Source organism: Rhamphochromis sp. 'chilingali', assembly GCF_963969265.1.
Source record: "Rhamphochromis sp. 'chilingali' genome assembly, chromosome: 18".
Taxonomy (NCBI): Eukaryota; Metazoa; Chordata; class Actinopteri; order Cichliformes; family Cichlidae; genus Rhamphochromis; species Rhamphochromis sp. 'chilingali'.
Genome location: NC_137945.1, coordinates 25,537,593 through 25,561,823, shown reverse-complemented (window position 1 = coordinate 25,561,823; position 24,231 = coordinate 25,537,593). Strand labels below are relative to the sequence as shown.

The 24,231-nt window shown below is 40.3% G+C and overlaps 1 protein-coding gene across 4 annotated transcripts; it reads right to left on the bottom strand.

Annotated features, from left to right (window-relative positions):
• Positions 1–1,910: 1,910 nt before the first annotated feature.
• Positions 1,911–24,070, bottom strand: LOC308385860 (protein NLRC3-like). Of its 4 annotated transcripts, none has more exons than XM_080865053.1 (10): positions 23,989–24,070; positions 16,231–16,368; positions 16,066–16,146; positions 15,394–15,463; positions 13,798–14,020; positions 11,870–13,667; positions 11,223–11,396; positions 8,230–8,403; positions 4,163–4,209; positions 1,911–3,997 (listed from the first exon to the last, which is right to left on the bottom strand). In XM_080865053.1, exons 2-10 carry the CDS (start codon positions 16,317–16,319, stop codon positions 3,474–3,476), a joined length of 3,180 nt encoding a protein of 1,059 aa, XP_080721179.1. In that variant the 5' UTR covers positions 16,320–16,368; positions 23,989–24,070; the 3' UTR covers positions 1,911–3,473. The 4 variants fall into 4 exon arrangements, with proteins under 4 accessions (XP_080721179.1, XP_080721180.1, XP_080721181.1 ...); XM_080865054.1 differs by lacking the exon at positions 23,989–24,070 and adding an exon at positions 21,692–21,717; XM_080865055.1 differs by lacking the exon at positions 23,989–24,070 and having other exon boundaries at positions 15,614–16,146; positions 16,231–16,295.
• Positions 24,071–24,231: the final 161 nt, after the last annotated feature.

Genomic DNA, 24,231 nt, shown 5'->3' with positions numbered 1-24,231 from the left:
CCGGACGCCTTCCCAACCTCCACAAGTCCGTTGGCCCCAAAATTCAACCCAATTTCATGTGCTCTTAAACCCTTCATTTCTCCTCTAATTCTCTCCTCGCTGCTGTCTTTTTCACAGCTGCTGATTCGTGCTGGGTGTGGTTCCCATTACTTATAATTTTGCTTCGGCCGCTGTGCTGTGGGGGCAGTTGGTCCAGGTCCGCAGCTTCCTGTATTAACACACTAAGAGATTTATTTAATTTCATTTTCATCACTGTTAAACAGATAAGCAGGCAACACGCCTACCTTGACAGCGTAAACTGCACGCCAGTCTCCCAACACATTCCTCTCTCTACTCCTCCATAATTCTCCACTACACACCTCTTACTATCTCTCTTTTTATTTTTATTTTTATTTTTATTACACCACAGAGTAATACACCCAATTATGCCCGTCTATCTCTATGTGGCTCCAAATTCCCTCTTTATTTAATTTCACACTCGTCAGGGGACAGGCACACAACAATTTCAACCACTGAAACGAGGAATTCAACCTTTTTATATTTCTTTACTAATCTAGACTCAACCTTTGTTCGCAAAATGTGTCTTGTTCTATTCCAGAATAAATGTGAACCCGTGATTACACTGCGGTTCCAGGGTTTTTCTGTAGCTATGCGGGAGTCCTCAGTTCCCAAGTCACCACCTCGGCACCCAGACGCCGCTGGACTGGCCTGTGCGTCCACAGACAGGAGGGTCGCCACACCATGAACAAAATTAGTTTCTACAGGTCCACTAGGCATCAACCTTTGATCTTAAAATGTGTCTTTGCTCTAGTGTCCTCCTAGTCACACATCAACCGTCACTGTGACTGTGCTCACACTTCACACACAGAAACACACTCAGAGCGCGCCTCACACACAGCACCCACAGTGAGACCCACTGAGAGCGCTTTTCATCAGCAGAAATTTACACAGAAACCTCTGAGCTCAACTGTTAGAATTCTTCTGAAGCACAACCGGACCATAGACCAAAATACCCCTTTCTCTGCGCTTATGGCCGCCACAACGGGGCAAAATCGCATCGTAAAACTATTACTGATACCATAAACCAGGTTCTGCTTTACCTTTATTTCATGGCAAGTAAAATTTTACTTATTATTTTATGACCGCAGCCCTCGAGGCTCAACCGACACCATAAACCACCGTCAAACCTCTATTCCATGTGCTGAAACCAGCACCCCTCACTACTGTACTCACAGCCGCATCACCGGAACACGGCCGTATCATAAACCAAAACCTACGGACGTGTTGCGCTTTTGGCGTTGCCAGTGCTCAACTGCACCGTGAGCCAGCATCTGCTTTTCCTTAATTCTATATTCAATTTTATAGCCGCATCCACGTGGACTTAACCGACATCATAAACTAACTTCAAAACCTCTTTTCAATGTACTGGACTTATGGCCGCGTCTCCAAAAGATATTCTAATGTATTATTGCTACAGAAGCCAGTCTTAAACAAAGTTAAATGTGGAAGGTAAAGTGGGCTGCAACTAGCTCAACGTAGTGTATTATTAGTTTCTCGGTAGAAGCAGTTTATCTAACACACTGGAATTCAGCCTCAACTTATGTTGTTAGTATCTTGCGCCAAAAACCAGACACCGACAAATTTAATGTGAAAATACGTGTAACTCAGCAAACAGATTAATTTGGAAAGCCCAATATGCACATTTGGTATTTATAATACAACAGGCTGTGCTTACCTTTCTGTTTTAGGCCGCCCTCTGTTCGCCTCGCCTCACGATCTCACCACAGGCCAAATCTGCACCTCCTCAGCACACCAAAGATCCGGGTCACACGGCACCAAGTTGTTGAAATCTCCCAATTCTTTTAATCTTTGGGCTGAAGGAAGGACAGTACTCGGTGTATAAATGCTCAATCAACAATCATTTATTTCCATACAATTCAACACTTATGAACATTAGAACCATCATGATGGGGAGACATGCATGAAGAGGGTCACAGCAAATCTCAAAATGGTGACGGGTTACACAGCCTCTTATAGCTTCTGACGACCCCCACCTAGTCATAAAAGCTACATCTTCACATGTTTTTCTAATTCTTAGCGAGACTGGCTCCTGACCTTGGCTCCCTGTCTTTCTGCTCTAAGGAAGGTGGGGGTATGGAATGTGGTTTATCTCTTCTGCCCTAGACACCAAGTCTCCTGCTTACAACCTTCTTTTTATGATTCAACAATAAAGCATGTCAAGAAAACAGTGTAAGACATTCACAGCAGATCAAGGATACAGAGTGATGTACACTTATCTAATGAACTACAAAATGATTATGTTCTTTTAACCCAAAAGTATAATGAGGACTAAACTACATACACAGCACACCATCTAAACTAAAGGATAATATATGTCCTACAGCTGTTATTATAATTCAACTACTTTGATTACCTATATAAGGTAACATATGATAACAGAATAATATCACACTAGATAGATTCAGACATTTCCCCCAATTCAATCAAATGTTTTTTACAGCTTTTCTGTTTCTTATCGTGGCTTTTATTGTGAAACATCAGCAGCAAGAAGTGTGTTTTTCTCTGTGAAGACAAACGAAGTGTGTTGGTGAGCTCACAATCAGTGATTGTGCTTCTCTTTTCTTTCCAAGGCCTCAGAAATGCTCACTCTCTTTGTACATCACTTATTGTCAGCAACAGAGCTCATTCTGCTTTGTGGACATAAACACATCTGTCATCACTTCCTCTTTGTTTTTCATGCAGCATTTTATCAAATTGAAAAACAAAAAGACAATAAATCGAATGTCTGTCAGAAATTTCAGCAGATTCTTCACCAGGACACTTTGTGATAGTTTTCATATTTCATACAAACTAAAGTGATACACAACATATGCAGTGCCATACACACATATTTACATATTTCATGTGTTTGATAACCAAGCTGGTACCAACATCCTGCACCATGTTCTTGTTCAACATTGGAAAAACACAAGACTACTTTCAAATCAGGATTGAAGCCTTTGCTGTTTATTAGATAAGCCATATGCATTATGATCCCTCAAAACAATGATATTCTGGTTATAACTGCATTTAAAACTATTGAGCCAATATTTTCAGCTTATATGGCTGAAACATTTTCAAATTATTAGCTTCCAACAATGAGTGAAACAGTAAGAGCATGTGGAGACTTTGGAAAAATCCCATTAAGAAAGAGAAATCAAACATTTGGATTCATTTTAATGAGCTCAGGCTTGATGAAAATGCAGAGGAGCTGGTTGTGAACGGAGCTTCAGGCCTGAAGATGAAGAAATTTACAAGGAATCAGTCACATCATCAATCAATAGTTTAAAACATCAACTGAATCCATGAATCTGAAAACGTGTTTCTGAGTGAAAGAGACAGACATGTACAGACTGAACTATCTGTTCAACAGTCAGTGTTTCTCTAACAGGAGGACACTCTTTACACTCAACTCAGCACAGACACACTGAGGCACCCATAAAGACTTTTAATCCAGGATAAAGAGGTTCAGTGAATGTGGTGTTGATTGTGTGGAGATGGATCAGAGTGTCAGAGGAGACTCTGTAGAAGGACAGAGTGCCAGCAGGAAAGTCCACGTACACTGCTACTCTGTTAGAGACGGAGGAGGAGGTGGTGGTGGATACGAATTTGGTATCGTGACAAACATAAATAGGACCAGCATCAGAGCAATACAACCTCCAGGAATGATCATTCTCTCCAAAATAACAGTCATTGCTGACTCCTTTCCTTCTTATGCTTCTGTAACTCACTGTTATCCAAACCTCTCCTTTCCACTCGACCTCCCAGTAACCGCGATCAGTCAGACCATCTCTACACAGCAGCTGATGAACATCAAATCTGTGTGGGTGATCAGGATACGACTGAACCTCATGCACATGTGTCACCTTCCTGTTGTTGTCAGACAGTTTGAGGTTTCTGTGTACTGTGTTTGTGTCAATTGTGGGTTGACAGGAATCTGGTGGAGAGAACAAACACAATCCAGCTGCAGTTATTGATCCATCATCTGATTGACACTTTGATGCCTCCTGACATCAGAGATGTGAATGAGTGATGTGACAGTTTGAAGATGGTTGAATGTGTGCTGCTTTGTTTTCATGGATCACATTAAAAACACACTTACACTTCCTCAGACCTGGTCTCAACCACTGGACTCCAGCAGGCTCCACCCTGAAAGGAGGAGGGGGGTCAGACCAGCACAGTCTCTTTCAGCATGCACACATGGACATTACATCGCTGTCATACACATAATGTTAGACACTGATAATGGAACAGTCCAACAGTTTCACAAATACACTTCAGTCCCAACAGGTTCTCCCTCCCAAATTATAACATTTTATTCTAGGTGAAAAATTGTCAATATGTTAGGTTTCTGGGCACCCAACACGTCCCCATGTTAGGAGATTGGAAAAATGAGGAAACATGAGAGCTGTTTGGAATTAATCTACGGATAAGGTATTGGTAAATACCGGAATTGATGGCTGCAGCCAAGTCTCTGTGAATAGTACAATGCTGCTGTCCTGTACATACTTGTTGACTGCAGTTTGTAATCTCAGTTTGTCATTTTTGTTGGTTATGGACCTGACGTTGAAGAGGAAGATACTCGGAAACGGTGGCTTAAATGGTTGTTTCTTTAGCTTTGCTAGTGCAGCCACGCTTTTGCCTCCTTTGTTTATGTTTCCTCATTGGCTTACCGCTGGGAAGAACCAACCATGGAGACCCTGGAGTTCTTAGTATGTCCTCCGGAATGCCATGGAAGTGGTGATAGTCCGACATAATGTTCCTTGCACAGTGTAAACTCAAAAGGTCGACTGTAAGTGGACTCCACTTGATGTATAGTAATAGAAAACGCATACACCCACACATATACACATGGAAAAAGTAAAAAACAAAGCACCGAATGTGAGGAGCAGTGAGCCGCTGCGTCTGTGTGTGTCAGCATCTTTAAATTTTCTGTTAAGTAGACTGAACTCAGTTTTTATCAACTTGTTATTAGAACTCAGTTTAAGTAGGTTACCAGTACTTTTCATCCAAAAAGTCGATCAACCCAGTTTATTTGAGTTGTCTTAAATTAGAAAAACTAAGTAAGATGGAAATTTTGCTTCTCAGTGCGGAAGGACAAAACAATATGGTTTGAAAATTCCATGTCACTGCTTTCCTCCTCTCTGGCATAGATCAGTCCGCATGTTCATGGTGCACAGGGTTTTTTTTCTGAAATATGATGAGCAAACCTGGAGAAGCTTCACCCTTATGAACCTTTATAACGTTACATATTGTTAAACCCCGTATTTCTTTTAAGGCTTTTTTTGTTGCTTTTGAACATCTGTAGCATCTCTTAATGTCAAATCTAGCCTTTCTTTAACAACATAAGCAAACTGCTTTTATATTTAATGGACATTTCTGTTTAATTACATGTTAAATAACAGTAATAATAATAACATCAATAGTATTTTTTTTTATTAAAACAATGTGTTTAGATACATGTTTGGTTGTGAAAGTGCAAAGCCATAAACTAGATTAGTGGCCTGTTAAATAGTTAAAATGTAGGTTGGCCTTAAAGTTGAAAATAAAGTAATTTAGCCTGTCCTTCTAAAGAATTCAGTTAAATCCCACAGTTGAATCATAAGAAACATTTTAAGGTTGCCTATGTTACATATAAACACTGCCATATGTTTCATCTGGTTATTGTGCTTATGGAAGTTAGCTTTTAACAAGCATGTAATGTATACATTTAAATTAGGTGGTCTTTTTTTAAAACTCATATCTCTTTAGGCCTAAACTGGCAGTGCCAATACCACACATTCAGACACAGTAATAGATGGTGTTATTTGTACTATACAGGGAGTTCGGAATTATTAGGCAAATGAGTATTTTGTCCACATCATCCTCTTCATGCATGTTGTCTTACTCCAAGCTGTATAGGCTCGAAAGCCTACTACCAATTAAGCATATTAGGTGATGTGCATCTCTGTAATGAGAAGGGGTGTGGTCTAATGACATCAACACCCTATATCAGGTGTGCATAATTATTAGGCAACGTCCTTTCCTTTGGCAAAATGGGTCAAAAGAAGGACTTGACAGGCTCAGAAAAGTCAAAAATAGTGAGATATCTTGCAGAGGGATGCAGCAGTCTCAAAATTGCAAATCTTCTGAAGCGTGATCATCGAACAATCAAGCGTTTGATTCAAAATAGTCAACAGGGTCGCAAGAAGCATGTGGAAAAACCAAGGCGCAAAATAACTGCCCATGAACTGAGAAAAGTCAAGCGTGCAGCTGCCAAGATGCCACTTGCCACCAGTTTGGCCATATTTCAGAGCTGCAACATCACTGGAGTGCCCAAAAGCACAAGGTGTGCAATACTCAGAGACATGGCCAAGGTAAGAAAGGCTGAAAGACGACCACCACTGAACGAGACACACAAGCTGAAACGTCAAGACTGGGCCAAGAAATATCTCAAGACTGGTTTTTCTAAGGTTTTATGGACTGATGAAATGAGAGTGAGTCTTGATGGGCCAGATGGATGGGCCCGTGGCTGGATTGGTAAAGGGCAGAGAGCTCCAGTCCGACTCAGACGCCAGCAAGGTGGAGGTGGAGTACTGGTTTGGGCTGGTATCATCAAAGATGAGCTTGTGGGGCCTTTTCGGGTTGAGGATGGAGTCAAGCTCAACTCCCAGTCCTACTGCCAGTTTCTGGAAGACACCTTCTTCAAGCAGTGGTACAGGAAGAAGTCTGCATCCTTCAAGAAAAACATGATTTTCATGCAGGACAATGCTCCATCACACGCGTCCAAGTACTCCACAGCGTGGCTGGCAAGAAAGGGTATAAAAGAAGAAAAACTAATGACATGGCCACCTTGTTCACCTGATCTGAACCCCATTGAGAACCTGTGGTCCATCATCAAATGTGAGATTTACAAGGAGAGAAAACAGTACACCTCTCTGAACAGTGTCTGGGAGGCTGTGGTTGCTGCTGCACGCAATGTTGATGGTGAACAGATCAAAACACTGACAGAATCCATGGATGGCAGGCTTTTGAGTGTCCTTGCAAAGAAAGGTGGTTATATTGGGCGCTGACTTGTTTTTGTTTTGTTTTTGAATGTTAGAAATGTATATTTGTGAATGTGGAGATGTTATATTGGTTTCACTGGTAAAAATAAATAATTGAAAGGGGTATATATTTGGTTTTTGTTAAGTTGCCTAATAATTATGCACAGTAATAGTCACCTGCACACACAGATATCCCCCTAAAATAGCTAAAACTAAAAACAAACTACAAACGACTTCCAAAAACATTCAGCTTTGATATTAATGAGTTTTTTGGGTTCATTGAGAACATGGTTGTTGTTCAATAATAAAATTATTCTTCAAAAATACAACTTGCCTAATAATTCTGCACTCCCTGTTGGTGCTAGTCTAATTTGCTAGTATGAGGTCTACATTGACCTTGTGTGTTGTAAGTTATAACGACTGACACAGTCATTAAGGATCAAAACAGCTTCCCGTCTTCTGTTATTAGACTTGAGATATGACTGCTGTCTGCTGTTTTTGATGACTCCAGTAAATTGTACAGACATGCTGTGTAAGTGAATACAAACAACTGCAGTTTGGTCTGCATTTTTTGAAAGACCAATGTACTGCATTATTTTAAGGAAATGGACAATTACTGTGTAATACATTACTGACCACAACATAATAATAATTTATTGTTGTTTTTCTCTTATCATCATTTGAATCCCCACGTTTTCCTCTGCTCAAATGCGTTAATTGTGGACTGAACATAAATGAGTACCCTCACATTGACTACACGCAGCCACATTTAAACCTCTCATATTTTCTTTACCAGCTCTGTTTTGTCAGATTTTTGTGTTTAAGTATCTTTCCATTTTCATGGGATTTCGTACTCTACTTTGTATGCTGTATTTCTCATAACAAAGTTTAAAAAGAGGCAAAAGCACAGAAATTGATTATTTGTCCCAAACAGACTTGAGGCTGTAATTGCTGCCAAAGTGGTTTCAACAAATTATTGAGCCACAGCTGTAAATAATTATAGTTAAATAATTAAATATAGATAGAAGTTTGTTGTGTGTTTGTTTATGTCACATCTGCATGAAACAAACACAAATTAAAGAATTAAATTATTTAAAGAAAATGTTTTCAACTCTTCCTCCTCTATCAGATACTATTCCCATACCTGAGAGTGTCCAGTCTCCAGCGTGGATCCTTCAGTTGAGACGAAAGGAGCTCCACTCCTGAGGCGCCTGGATGATTGTAGCTCAGGTCCAGCTCTCTCAGATGGGAGGGGTTGGAGTTCAGAGCTGAAGCCAGAGAAGTACAGCCTTCCTCTGTAATCAGACAGCCTGATAGACTGTAGACAGACAAAAGTAAACAAACAAAAAAAGAAAAAAACAATCCATCTGTGAATACTGCACGTAAGGATTGTTTTATTTGTTTTTCTTATCTCCAAATACAGGGCCATCTATCCATTTGACTAGATAAGACTTGTTATGTAGTCAGATTATCAAGGGGGTGGCTATAGCTCAGGAGGTATAGCAGGTCATCTGCTGATTGGAAGGTTGGTGGTTCGGTCCCTGGCTCCCCCAGTCTGCATGCCAAATATCCTTCGGCAAGATACTAACCCCCATTTGCATCCATCAGAGTATGAATTTTAGTTGGAAAACAGTGCTTGGGTGAATGTGGGATGCTGTATAAAGCGCTATATAAAAGTTAGTCCATTTAACACTATTGTTTCAAGTTTAATTATCTAATTCTACTTTTTGGAAACACTAAGAACCACAATTTTAACCTGCAAAAGTAAATGTGGTATTATTGTTTCTTTATGGCCTGATCATTCGGGAAATCATGAGAAAAGGATTTTTATAAACTCTGAATTTAAAAGGAAACTGCAGGTTTACGCAGCCACTCAGGGGCTCACTCAGTGAGCTAAACTTCCTGGCAGCCTACAGGTGTCTCGTTCACGAGTTCACTCTTGCTGTTCCTCTGTCCAAGGACGGTGCGGAGTGGCTGCTTGGCTCTCAGCACGGACCTTCGGGTCACATCCCTTGCTCAACCTGCTGTTGCAGGCTGTGTCCCCTGGTGTGTTGCCCGTGGTTCGCCGGTTAACGAGCCAGTCCGAACTCACTGTGTCTGAAACCTCAGCCAGCGGGTGACAGTTCTCCATCCTCCACCATCCTCTCCCTATCTAGTGTATTGCCCGCGTGTCATGGGTTTGCGCGGCCAGCCGGGGTCCCAGTCAGTGGTGAGCTACACTTCTGCTCCTGATGTCCCAGCTTCGGGCCCTGGGGATCAGCTGGAGGCCTTTGAGGACCCAGTGGCTGCTCTCAGGGCTTTCCCTCCCTCTGCCCCCTGACTTTCAGCCACCTCCTGTGTCTGCAGACAGTGTGGGGCAGTTTCTCTGCTCTCGGGATGGGCCTTTGGGTCGCATCCCGCAGGCTTTTCCCTGACGTTCCGATCAAACTATCACCGGTGTCACGTTTGCACAGCTGTTTTAACTAAGCCCGGGAAGAGTGTGGCTACATCTGCAGCCTGTTCGCAGCTCAGACACAAGCATGCAACACTCATGTTGTGTGATTGTGTATGTGACAAATAAAGTTTGTTATAAGGCACAACTTGTTGTTGTGCCTTATGATCCGGTGCACCTTATTTATGAAAACAGACCCATTCAGTGACAGTGTGCCTTATAGTCCAGAAAATGGAGTAATAGAAGCTATTATGGGAGAAGTACGATCTCTTTTTCAATGCCTCTGTCTCTGTAATCTCACTGCAGCATTTTGGAGCAACTGAAAACTTCTGTGGGAGCATTTAGAAGATAATGATTACAGTCAAAGTCAAACCTCAAAGTAACAAATGCTCAAACTGTTTTTTCAGCATCACCCTGAGAAAAAAATCTTTTCAATTTTAGCATGAGTATTTTCAGAACAGTGAAGTACCTTTAGTGTTGAAGAGACAGATGAATAACTAAACATTTGACACTGAGCAGGAAAGTGGTGGTGACACAGCTGGAGAACCACAGACCATACTGCTACTGACATACTACGAGTTTAATTTGCTGGTGGTTCAAATGAAAGTGTGCTTTCAAAAGCAGATGTAGATCACAGTATAAAATAAGTCAATATGTAAAAGTTTGCAATTATTGCACTGAAAGGTTTAAGCAAAAAACACCACATTGTGTTGTAACAGGAAGTAATACATTAACACAATGAAAGCAAAGATTACAGCACATATGTTATTAAATCTTGCTATTAAAAATTGCTTTGCGGCCCCAATTTATCTGAGGCAAAAACATATAGATTCTCAAGGTGGGACACAAAGGTTGAAAGGAGTAACCAATTGATACGCATAGATTCCTATATAAAGACACAGAGGTCATCGGTTATGGTTAATGGTTATGTATCGGAAATTGATAAACCGGACTAAATTCTGCAAAAGACAAAAGAGCACTTTATCTGTTTCAACTTCATTGCCACAGGATCAGATATAGAAAATGTTTCCTTTGTTATATTTAGTGCCTTATATTGTGTAATTTTTTACCTTTCAGAGCAATTTGTTTGTGTTATTGAATGTTTTTTTTATTTATTTTATCCATTTTTACAATTGATAGGTGCTGTTGATTTCTTTTTTCACTGCCCTAAGGTTTTGTCAATACACAGGTTATGCTTTTATTTCTTGTGTTAAAAACATTAAGTTTACAGTAATGAAATGTTCTGTTATACAAGCATGTTATACACACAGGTTCATAGTCCATGATTTAAAAAAAATGATGTGAAGATGAATAAATAAAATTTGTAAATCAGAGGCTAAGAGTCTTGGTCGTTGTGTCGTTGGGCAAGACACTTCACCCGTTGCCTACTGGTGGTGGTCAGAGGGCCCGGTGGCGCCAGTGTCCGGCAGCCTCGCCTCTGTCAGTGCGCCCCAGGGCAGCTGTGGCTACAATGTAGCTTGCCATCACCAGTGTGTTAATGTGTGTGTGAATGGGTGAATGACTGAATGTGTAAAGCGCTTTGGGGGCCTTAGGGACTGAGTAAAGCGCTATACAAATACAGGCCATTTACCATTTACCAATTAATATAAATATGAATAATAGGTCAATTTAACAATGTTTTTCTTTGATCAATAATATAATCCAGATTATAAACATAAATTAATGAAAAAAGCTTTAATTCTTACCTGAGAGTTTTCAGTGAACAGCTTGGACTCTTCAATCCAGCAGATAGAAGCTTTACTCCTGAGTCACGCAGGTCATTGTTACTCAGGTCTAGTTCTCCCAAACTAGAAGACAGGGAGCTGAGAACTGAGCACAGAGCTTCACAGCTTCTCTCTGTGAGGTTACAGCCAGACAGTCTGAAATTATATTTGTGATCAAATTAAATAACTTATTTTCAACTTGGAAAAAAGAAAGAAAACAGAATTTGCTTCAAAATATCACAGTTACACCACTGTATCTGTTAAGCAAGTGGAGATCTAGTACTTTTAGTGATTACAGATCAATACCCACTGACACAGGCATCTATACTTTCCTAATTAGAGTAGGAGTGATTGCTGTTGCTAGATACAGTTCAAAATAATCCTTAATTATCACATACTGAACCTTGATGAACACACCATTCATCCTCTGTTAAAAAAGAAGTTGCCTTAGCTCTTTCCAGGAATTTTTTTCTTTTATTTATATTAGTTTTTGAAGAGTTAAAGAAAAACTCTGGGTCCACTTTGATAAAGGTTAAATACACAAATGTTTTAGACATGCTAAGACTTTCTGTTGCTATAAACCGTACTTGCATAAACATTTCAATGTGTATATATAGATGCATACATACAGAGCTTTGTTGGAGACTTTGACCACTGGCAGCAGTCTCAGAAGAGCCTCCTCTGAAGCGTATTTCTTCAGGTCAAACACATCCAGATCTTTTTCTGATGACAGTAAGATGAAGACCAGAGCTGACCACTGAGCAGGAGAAAGTTTATTTTGGGAAAGTCTTCCTGATCTCAGCGACTGTTGGATCTCTTCCACTAGAGAACAATCACTCAGTTCATTCAAACAGTGGAACAGATTGATGCTTTTCTCGGCAGACAGATTCTCACTGAGCTTCTTCTTGATGTACTGAACTGTTTCCTGTTTGTTACTTTGTGTCTCTGTCAGAAGGCCTCGTAGGAGAGTCTGATTGGTCTGCAATGAAAGACCCAGGAGGAAGCGGAGAAACAAGTCCAGGTGTCCATTTGGACTCTGCAAGGCCTTGTCCACAGCACTCTGGTAGAAGTGTCTCCCTGCAGATTCTTCTCTTCTTTCAGACATCTGGGATGTAATTACTTGTTCTACCAGCAGATTGACTCCAGAGTTGAAGATGGTCAGATGGACATGAAGAGCAGCCAGAAACTCCTGAACACTCAGATGGATGAAGCAGAACACCTTGTCCTGGTACAGTCCTCTCACCTCTTTAAAGATTTGTGTGAACACTCCTGAGTACACAGAGGCTGCTCTGATATCGATGCCACACTCTATCAGGTCTGATTCATAGAAAATCAGGTTTCCTTTCTGCAGCTGATCAAACGCCAGTTTTCCCAGAGACTCAATCATCTTCCTGCTCTCTGGACTCCAGGGTGGATCTGTCTCAGCTCCTCGATCATACTTGACCTTCTTCACTTTGGCTTGAACCACCAGGAAGTGGATGTACATCTCAGTCAGGGTCTTGGGCAGCTGCCCTCCCTCTCTGGTTTTCAGCACATCCTCCACAACTGTAGCAGTGATCCAGCAGAAGACTGGGATGTGGCACATGATGTGAAGGCTTCGTGAGGTCTTAATGTGGGAGATGATGGTGCTGATCTGCTTCTTATCTGTGAATCTCTTCCTGAAGTACTCCACCTTCTGTGGGTCAGTGAACCCTCTGACCTCTGTTACCCTGCCAAGACATTCAGGAGGGATCTGATTGGCTGCTGCAGGTCGTGTGGTTATCCAGAGACGAGCAGAGGGAAGCAGTTTCCCCCTGATGAGGTTTATCAGCAGCACATCCACTGAGGAGGACTTTCTAGGGTCAGTTAGGATTGTAGTTTTGTGGAAGTCCAGAGGAAGTCGACACTCATCCAGACCATCAAAGATGAACACAACCTGGAAGTCTTCAAAGCTGCAGATTCCTGCTTCTTTGGTTTCAGTAAAGAAGTGATGAACAAGTTCCACCAAGCTGAACTTTTCCTCTTTCAGCACATTCAGCTCTCTGAAAGTGAATGGAAATATGAACTGGATGTGCTGGTTGGCTTTGTCTTCAGCCCAGTCGAGGGTGTATTTCTGTGTTAAGACAGTTTTCCCTATGCCAGCCACTCCCTTTGTCAGCACTGTTCTGATTGGTTTATTTCTTTCACGTGAGTCTTTAAAGATGTCTTCTTGTCTGATTATTGCTTCTAGAGTGTCTGGTTTACTGGATGTTGTTTCAATCTGTCTGACCTCATGTTCATCGCTGAAATCTACAGTCCGTCCCTCTGTGATGTAGAGCTCTGTGTAGATCTCATTCAGAAGGGTTTGGTCTCCTGCTTTAGCGATCCCCTCAAACACACATTGGAACTTCTTCTTCATGTTAGATTTAAATTCATGTTGATGCCGCTGGAAGTTCCGAGTGCAGGTTCCTGAGTGACACACACAAAATCAATGATTCATCACATATGTTGAATGTATTTTTTTCTATTACTTGAAATATTGTTCAATGTTTTAGCATGTTTTTTTAGAATGTATTTTTATTTAGAGAAAAATTCTCACCTCTCAGCAAACACTCAGCGAACTTATTCTGCTTCATTCTCTTCAGGAAGTCCACTGTAATCATCACAAAAGCTTCTCTTCTGCTCGTACTGTGTTCTTCATCCACACTCTGTAAGTCATCCTCACATTGACTCTTAAAAATTTGTAGGTCATCTGGACTCAGACCTGTCTTGATGTTCTTCAGCTCGTTCTTCACAAAAGAGATTATTTGGTCCTCCAACGTCTGGAACAAAATATTTTATGAAATACCCCAAAACTGTTTCTAGGAATCAGTTTAATTAGGCTCAACATACACAAAACCTCAATGAAATTCAAACCCTTGTTCTCTAAAAGAAGAGGGGCAAGGCAAAATCCACAGTTTCTGAGAATATTTTCCATATATCTATCCCTTTATATTGCTCTTAAATTTTAATGTTGTCACAAAGTTATGTCTCATGTTGTTCTTAAGAACACGTCTCTCTACATCTGCAGCTAATTCTGGATATTATGGAGCCTTTATCCAATCTGGTGAAGCCAGAAATTTTCCACCTCAGTGTTACTGCGCCGTGCAGCGTAATAACTTTATGCCCTTTTCAGTAGTATAATTTTTATGATCCCACAGCATGTGGCAGATAATCCATATAGTACATTGAATGACCATACATTGTTATTCGGAGATGAGGAGATGTTTCTCTTGATAGAGCACTAAACTTTGAAATACTTATCAGTATTATTACTTGGTCATCATATTTCCAGCTACATAAAATCAGTTATCATTCCCCGCAGATAACACTACTGCTATTCTTGTACAAGCTCTGGTTATATTCCATATGGATTATTATAATTTTATCCTGTCTAGATTACCACACAAATATCTCCATAGACTTCAGCTGGTGCAAAGTTCAGCTGCTTGTGTCATTAATCGAACCCATTACTACTGCTCTTCAACCACTTCACTGGTTTCCTGTGAAATATCACATTGATTTTAGATTCTGCTTCTTACTTCAAAATATCTCCATAAAGTCACACCTCCATATCTGATCTTCAGCACATCTCCACTCCTTCCCGTACTCTGACATCATCCTCCTCTGCTACTGTTATTTTCCCATCTGCTCAAATTACCCTCCAGTATTTTCAGCTGAGTGTGCACTGGAACTTTCTTTCACACCACTTTCACAACATTACACACATATTTTTAAACTTTCCTTTTCTGATTCATTTTATGCAGTATTCACTACAATACTACCCAATACTATGTAGTATTATGTAGTATGTTCTCTTTCAAGTGGTATTAGCCATACTGTGATTTTATTATTTAACTGCTTCTAAGGTATACTCAATTCTTGAAAGGCGCTTCTAAATAAAATGTTATTTTATTCCATTTATTTATTTTTTTGGCCTGCCCAGCTGCCAAAGTGTACCGTTTGCTCCCCCCCCCCCCCCCCAAAATACTGAGGCATACTTGATATTTTCCACTGTTTTTGCAGTTTAGTGGAGGCACAAATCTGACCAAAACATTCTGTTCAAAGGAAAACTCACTCGACCTTCTGAGCCAGAACCCAGCATGAGTTCTATGAACAGAATAGATGTAAAAGTAATATTTGTATATGTACAGACCATAAATATGGAGTCCAGGTGCTGCTGGGCAGACTGACCACTGGGAACCTCTGAGCTTTCCTGGTCCACGCTGTGGATACATCATGAAGACTCAGAATAATACAATAAAACTAAAAAGAAAAACTCCCACTTGATAATGGCTATTAAAATATGAAAAAGTAAAGACTCAGTATCCTAAAAGAATTTGCAATAAAATTTTGACATTTTTTGTAGATATTACCGAGAACCTCAGCAGTCAAAGACAGGAAGAAGAGTACCACTGAGTCCAGTGTTTTTTGTATGTCTGGAATGTCACTGAAGACCACTTTCTTAAACAGAGCTGGCTGCTCTTTTCGCTATTTTCACTAATTCATCCAGCATGAATGGTGATCATTTCGTGTCGGATGGGCCATAATGTTTTTTTGGTTTTGTTTTTTTTTGCCTCTGGTCAGTTACAGATATTTCAAAATATTAACAAGTCAACTGCTTGCTTTTATTTATATATGTAAATCTTTATCTCTTATGTCCATAGATAGATAGATAGATAGATAGATAGATAGATAGATAGATAGATAGATAGATAGATAGATAGATAGATAGATAGATAGATAGATAGATAGATAGATAGATAGATGACCAAATAAGGCAGTTACTTTCTGCTTTAGTTTATGTTTGAATTAAATGTTTTTTCACTTTGTGTTTGCTGAAGTTGAATTGAATTGAATGCCCTCTTCTTTAGACTTGTCAGACCCACAGCTGGGTCCAGGTTGGTTCCTGTGAATAAAGATGGAGCAGTGATGTGAGTGCTGAGTTGTGACATGAAGAAGAGTCATGGAGAGTTAGAGATGGTCATCTCACCTCTGAGCTTTGGTCTGGCTCTCATATTCCCCACACAGAGTGGGTTTAGAGGGAGGGACTCCCTCCTCTCTGTCCTCACACCGATCCATGCTGCTGAATTCACATCCACATCAGCTCACACACACTTTCTACCTTCACCTGTAGAGGAAACACAAATCATTCATGTGCACATCAACAGAAATCCTCCTTTCGATCAGCTGCTGCGGTAAAAATAGGTCAAAATATACTTTACCGTACTCCACCATATACAGTAACGTATACAGAGAGACGAGATGACGAGGCTCCAGTTACAGCAGTGCAAGTAAACAATAAATATAAGAAGAGTAAGAAAATAAATATACACTAGGAGTGAAGGGATCAATAACAATTTGTAATTTACAGTTTGATGATTTAAAATCTCTCACACAACCTGTCGACAGGAAAGGGTGCTGGCTGCTTCCAAATAGAGTACATTTCATTCATCCAAGCCCATTATGTATTCATGATTTGAATCCTGGGTTGTGCGAAATCCCAGACATAAACCCTAGACAAAGCGAATCTGTGAACTAAGGTGTAGGTCTATTAGGTTATGTTGTGGTAATCCTCGGGTTGGGGGATTTGTGTTCATACTGGAGTGCAAAATTAAAACCAATGTTCAAAGCCATCAGGTGCTCAGTTTAGAGAAAAGAGGAGGAGGAGAAATGAGCAAAAGAAACCGGGAAGCTGATGTGTCATTGGAAAATGGCAGGTCATGTATCCTGAAACAATCAGAATCATATTCAGAATACTTTATTAATCCCTAAGGAAATTATGTGGGTTACAGTCGCTCTAAGAAGAAATTCTAAAAATAGTAACAGACTACACTCCAAACAATACATTGTGTTACAGATTTTACACATTTAAGAAATAGCACTAATATATACAGATCACTCAATTATAAATATCAAGTATTAACAGAAGTGATTATAAATAAATATTAAGAAAATTGACAGGGATATTATAGAGTAGAAAAGAGCGTGTGTTAAAAGGATGTAACTATAGCAGTGTTTACAGTGTGTTAGATGGAAGAGTTGTACAGGAAGATGGCCACAGGCAGGAATGATTTCCTGTGTCGTTCAGTGGTGCTCTTTGGTAATCTGTCTCTCACTGAGTGTGCTCCTGTGAGTAGCCAGTATGTCATGGAGTGGGTGGGAGGTGTTATCCATGATTGTCCTTATCTTGGACAACATCTGCCACTCAGACACCACCCTAACAGAGTCCAGGGGTGTTCGCCCAGGGCACCAAACAGGATAGGATCGCCACTGCCTGTACCAACACAGAGCAGCAACCTGAACGCTACTCAAATTCAAATTCAAATTTTATTTGTCACACACACACAACCATACACAGTATGACATGGGGGTGAAATGCTTGTAGGTGTACAATGCCCGACCATTAAATGACAGAAAAAAGTTTTACAGTATTAGTCATACAATTTACAGGTTGCTACAAAATTTACAAATTAACTTATAAATTTCGAGTAAAAATATGTGCAAATAGCAGAAAGAGATTATAAAGATTATAAATTATAGGAAATGTGTGGTGGTGCGTGTGGTGATGTGATGTGTGTGAGAGTCCACTCTTATAGTGATGTGTGTGTGAGAGTCCACTCTTATAGTGATGTGTGTGTGAGAGTCCACTCTTATAGTGATGTGTGTGGGAGAGTCCTGTCCGACACCTGGTTCAGGGCCCGAATAGCCTGGGCGAAGAAGCTCCTCCTCATTCTCTCTGTTTTGGCCTTAAGGGAGCGGAAGCGCTTCCCAGACCTCAACAGTGAGAAGAGTCCATTGTTGGGATGGGAGAGGTCCATCATAATCTTCCTAGCTTTGGACTTGCACCGCTTGGTGTAGATGGACAGCAGGTCAGGGAGCTCTGATTGAATGATGCGTTCTGCCGAGCGCACCACCCTTTGCAGATCTCGTCTGTCCTGCTTGGTGCTGTTCCCAAACCAGGTGCAGATGTTTGCCGTCAGGACGCTCTCGATGGTGCAGGAGTAGAAGTTCTTGAGCACCTTCAGTGGCAGATGGAAGTCTCTAAGTCTTCTGAGGAAGAAGAGACGCTGACGGGCTTTCTTAACCAAGGTGTTGATGTGACAGGACCATGACAGGTCCTGAGTGATGTGGACACCCAGGTATCGGAAACTGTCCACTCTCTCCACTTGCGTTCCACTGATGATGAGGGGTTTGTCATTCCTCGCCTGCTTTGTAGTGAAGTCCACGATCAGCTCCTTAGTGTTGCTGATGTTTAAGAGGAGGTTATTCTCCTGGCACCAGTTCTCCAGGTTCCTAATCTCCTCCAGGTAGGCCGTCTCGATGTTGTCGGAGATCAGACCCACAACAGCAGTGTCGTCAGCAAACTTGACAATGGAGGTGGTGTTGGATGTGGCTACACAGTCATAAGTGTACAGTGAGTACAGCAGGGGGCTTAAAACACAGCCCTGAGGCGCTCCAGTGCTGAGTGAGATGGAGGGGGAGACTTGTTTTCCCACCCTCACTGATTGGGGTCTGTCTGTGAGGAAGTTGAGGATCCACTGACACAGTGATGAGCTGAGTCCTAGATTCGTCAACTTGGTGAAAAGCTTAGAGGGAATTATTGTGTTGAATGCTGAACTGTAGTCCACGAACAGCATCCTAACATAATTCCCTCTGCCAGTGTCCAGGTGACTCAGGGATGTGTGAAGCAGGTGAGATATGGCATCGTCTGTGGAACAATTAGTCCGGTAAGCAAACTGAAGTGTTTTTATTTAGAGGATCACCATTTAGCCTGGAGAAATAGTTTGCTGCTTTATAAGAAAGCCCTCGGCAAAGCCAGAACATCTTACTATTCATCACTGATTGAAGTAAATAAGAACAACCCCAGGTTTCTCTTCAGCACTGTAGCCAGGCTGACAAAAAGTCAGAGCTCTTTTGAGCCAACCATCTCTTTAACGTTAACTAGTAATGAACTTCTTCACAAATAAAATTTTTATCATTAGAGAAAAAAATTACCCATAATCATCTCACAGATGTAACATTATCTACAGCTACTTTCAGTACCATTGATGTTAAGTTAGACTCTTTTTCTCCAATTGATCTTTCTGAGTTAACTTCAATAATTACTTCCTCCAAACCATCAACATGTCTTTTAGATCCCATTCCTACAAAACTGCTCAAAGAAGTCCTGCCATTAATTAATTCTTCGATCTTAAATATGATCAACCTATCTCTAATAATCGGCTATGTACCACAGGCCTTCAAGACCCAGCAGTCTTAGCTAATTATAGGCCAAACTCCAACCTTCCTTTCATATCAAACATCCTTGAAAGAGTAGTTGTCAAACAGCTAATAGATATTAAATTCAGTACTTTTGTATTCTCTTAACGGCAAAGAAAGACTGGGCTCAAAGTGGTCAAAGCTCAAAAAATCATCTTTATTTTTACATATTCCGGAATATGGAGACCGGGCACACAGAGATGCCAGCCCGAGTCTGGGGCAGCAGCAGCCCGTCTGACTATTAATATACTTCCTCTACACGTCAGGCACACTTTAAGTTTCGATAAAACACTCTACTTAGTTTCACTTTCTGCCTGCAGCTCATATTCTCTGCAAAAGCATGCAGTTTCCTGTCAGCCTGCGACCTAGTTTTACACCCAAGTCTGGGCCACTTATAAAACAATCTAATCAGCAAATAAGCATTAAGAATATATATTTATTTCTTAACACAGATCATCTGCAGAGGAATGGCTTATTTGAAGAGTTTCAGTCAGGTTTCAGAGCTCATCACAGCACAGAAACAGCTTTAGTGAAGGTTACAAATAATCTTCTTATGGCCTCTGACAGTGGACTCATCTCTGTGCTTGTCCTGCTCGACCTCAGTGCAGCATTCGATACTGTCAACCATAATATTCTATTAGAGCGATTAGAACATGCTGTAGGTATTACAGGTACTGTGCTGCAGTGGTTTGTATCATATCTATCTAATAGACTCCAATTTGTGCATGTAAATGGAGAGTCCTCTTCACACACTGAGGTTAATTATGGAGTTCCACAGGGTTCAGTGCTAGGACCAATTCTGTTTACATTATACATGCTTCCCTTAGGCAACATCATTAGAAGACATAGTATACATTTTCACTGCTATGCAGATGACACCCAGCTCTATCTGTCCATGAAGCCAGATAACACACACCAATTAGTTAAACTGCAGGAATGTCTTAAAGACATAAAGACCTGGATGGACGCTAACTTTCTGCTTCTTAATTCAGATAAAACTGAGGTTATTGTACTCGGCCCTGAAAATCTTAGAAATATGGTATCGAACCAGATTCTTACTCTGGATGGCATTACCTTGGCCTCCAGTAACACTGTGAGGAACCTTGGAGTCATTTTTGACCAGGATATGTCCTTCGACGCACATATTAAACAAATATGTAAGACTGCGTTCTTCCATTTGTGCAACATCTCTAAAGTTAGAAATATCCTGTCTCAGAGTGACGCTGACACTTTAAAATATGCTTTAAAATATGCCAAGGAATATTTTAATTAATTTAACACAGATCATCCTCTTTATGAAAGCAAAGGATGAACTGCTGAGGAAGAAAAAAAGATTTTCTCATTTATCATTAGAATTATTATTATTTTTATATTACATCAGTACACTTTGAAAGCAGAAATATTAGAAACTACAACAGCACAAAGATCTCAGCAGGATGTTTGGGAAATATTACAGTCATTCCCCTGAAGCTGTTTGGCGGACCAAGTCAGTGCTTTATCAACAGATCCTACAGCTTGTAATATGAAAACATGTTCAGCAGCTCTCTGTTCTCTGATATGGAGAACACACTTCTAACTCCTGTCAAATCTGATTTAAGCTTTCAGATCCAGATAAAAACTAACAGACTTGATCTGGTTTTGGATTTCAGATCTGAGCCTCACATGTTTCTGGTCCTGGGAGTTTAACACAACAGAGCAAAATTGTCACAACCTGCAGACTCCTTCTCACAGACTCCTGTTTGAAGATAAGGAGCCACATAAAGCCACACAAACAGACATTAGATACAGAAGGACTGGCAGCATAAAGGGAGCTGCTTATTGAGAGGAACCCAAGAAAGCAGAACACACAAGAAGCTGTCTTCACTGTCTCACATCATATTCATGAGAAAAGGATTTTCTTTATGATGATGGGTGTTTTCAGTCAAGGAAACATTCTTCTATTGAAGTTTAAACTAGAAAAACTAGTAATTGCATGCAGCATAGTTTTTAGCTTGAAGCACGCCTTATCGTTGTGAAGCATCAACAGTATCAACATGTTATTTAACAGAGCCATGAAAACACTAACACACATCACGGATTTGTTTGGTCACACATTTTATGATTATATATCAGATTTATTGTACTTTAAGTACATTTGTATTTCTAAAGTTCCTAAAGACAAACTTTTAAAGGAGGAAACAAATCAAACTTACAGTTTCTTCAAACACACACACGAACAACAAGCTCCACTCCACACCTCGACACTAAACACAGACACACAGGTGAGCTGGAAGGAGGCAGGACTCCACGTGAAACATGACAGTTGGGAAGAGGCAGAATTTCAGAAGACTTTCAGACTGTTTAACTTTGTGTTTAGAGATTTAAAGTGGCCTCAATCTTGTCTCATTTCATTCTCTTTTCCTCTGAGCAGTTTCTATTCTTAATTTAAAAAAAAAAGTATATTTTCCAAATTCATAATTATCATCCAAGTTCACAAAAAAATATTCAGATTTAGTACCTCAGTGTAAAAAAATCAACCTAAGTAGGTAGTGACAAATAAACTCTTTTTCATGTTCGTCATTCAAAGTGATAGAAGTAGTTTTTAAACTCTGAAAAATAGCATCTCTGAAAAGCATGGACAGATGGACTTTATACTCTAAGTTTCATATGACTTGACCACACACTGATCATGGGAAGTCGTTTTTCTTATCTAATAAACTTTGTCGAGACCCATGAACAATCCAACAGGACTACATAAAGATGGTGATCAGGATGAGAATTCAGAAAACTGTTGATAGAAAAAGATCTAGGAGCTGCTGAACTACTAATAACTCTCTGTTGAAACTTGTGCAGAAATAATATTAAACAACAACAGCACTGGTATGTACAGTGAACCCCCCTGTAATAAAAACACAGAGATATAAGCTTATATTCATGCAGACATTAAAACAGTATTTTTTGGTAGGAATACCAGAGGAGCAAAACACCAGCTGCTGGTAGACCGAGCAGTTGTCTGAGACTGCAAGACCAGGCTCACTAACCGTTGCAATGCCTGGATGCACTCCAAGGAGGCTTATGACTCAATTCTCCACTATTCTGGAACGTGGAAGGTCTAGAACTGTACAAGTTCAACAGGACCCTGAGAGGCTTTATCTGGAACTCAATGGGGATGTGGCGAACAACCAAGGTGTGTGTGTGTGTGTGTGTGTGTGTGTGTGTGTGTGTGTGTGTGTGTGTGTGTGCGTGCGTGCGTGCGTGCGTGCGTGCGTGCGTGCGTGCGTGCGTGCCCTGATCTTTTGGACACAACCAGCTGATCTATGGTTCTGATCTTCAGTCCTGAACATTTCCAACAGACTAAGATTCACTGAGTGTATGATACAGAAGGATAATCAGTGCTGAGTAATGTTTATTTTTGATTACTTGAGCTTCTGATTGCATCTTGTGTTGTGGCTTTAACCATTACATGAGTATACCTACTCTAAAAAGACAGACTTTTCACAGAATAATGTACTGGCTGCTGAGCACAGACTGAAGGTGAAAAGGCTCAGTGGGCCTCTGGTCTTATCTAAGAAATAAAATTCACAAAGGGACAAAAAAACCACCAAAGGCCATCTATGAACAGTTATTTTGTGTTTAATTTAAAACAACCTACAGAATTTTAACATTCATCAGTTCAACTATTTATTTCATCTAAATGTACCATTGAGTGACTATATAAATGTATTTGATATAAGATTATTGACATTAGCTGGCAGAGGTTAATGCCAAATCCAGGACAACTGACTCAAATAACATCAAGCAAACCTTCATTCAGACTGAAAACTGTTCAAAAGGAACAAAATTCAAAGTGTTTATAAACAAGAAGGGGAAACACACAGGCAAACACGAGAGACCAACTATTAAGGATTAAAACCTTCAAACGCTAAAAGAAGAAAACTCAAACTCAGATCCACTGATTAAAACACAACATTTAAAGTGAACATGACCGCAATACAACACAAAACAAGTCCAAATACTTTCCTGCACATTATGTATGACTGAAGTCACAGCCTCCATATGAAGGTATATTGAGATTCAGGATTTTTCAAAAATGCTGTAAATGTTAATGGTGTTTGTAAAATTCTATATTTTCTTTAAATAAACTTTGTTTGCAGTAACCCTGAACTGAGCTGGAGCTGCTTTACTTTGTGTTTTTTCAACGTCACTTCAGTAAAACCTGAATGTTGAGTTCTTAAGAACGAACCAATTTTATCTGATTGTTTCCAGTTAAAGGGAAAAACAGTGTCCGATGGGTCTAAAGTTTCATACAGATCCATTTAAGTTGTTTATCACAGAAACAAATGTTCCACTGCAGAGTTACTGACGATCAATCTCTAATCATGTGGATTTGTCTTCAAACACAAGAGTGATCAAAAGTTTGTCCTGAAGTAAGAGCTGAACATCTGATCCAAACATTACAGAGCAGAAACAAACAGTAAATTTGTTAAAGGAGGAAATAAAGCAAACTTACAGTTTCTTCAAACACACACACAAACAACAAGCTCCACTCCACACCTGGACACTAAACATGGACACACAGGTGAACTGCTTCCTACAAGGAAGTGGGATTCCACCTGAAGACTGTGAGAGAGCCACACCTTCATATGCTGATTTCAAAATATGCCGTCTGACTGCTCAGACGGGCTCAAAACGAGCCTAAATCAGCGTAAAGTTCACATGCTAACGTGTGAAGACATGAAACGTTGTTGTATAT

Excerpts from the sequence above, each read along its gene's own strand:
- LOC308385860 (XM_080865053.1), bottom strand. The coding sequence starts at position 16,319 with ATGGATCGGTGTGAGGACAGAGAGGAGGGAGTCCCTCCCTCTAAACCC. Across the intron at positions 13,668-13,797 it reads CGCTGAGTGTTTGCTGAGAG|GAACCTGCACTCGGAACTTC; the intron begins GTGAGAATTTTT and ends TGTGTCACTCAG. Across the intron at positions 4,210-8,229 it reads TGGAGACTGGACACTCTCAG|GGTGGAGCCTGCTGGAGTCC; the intron begins GTATGGGAATAG and ends TCCTCCTTTCAG.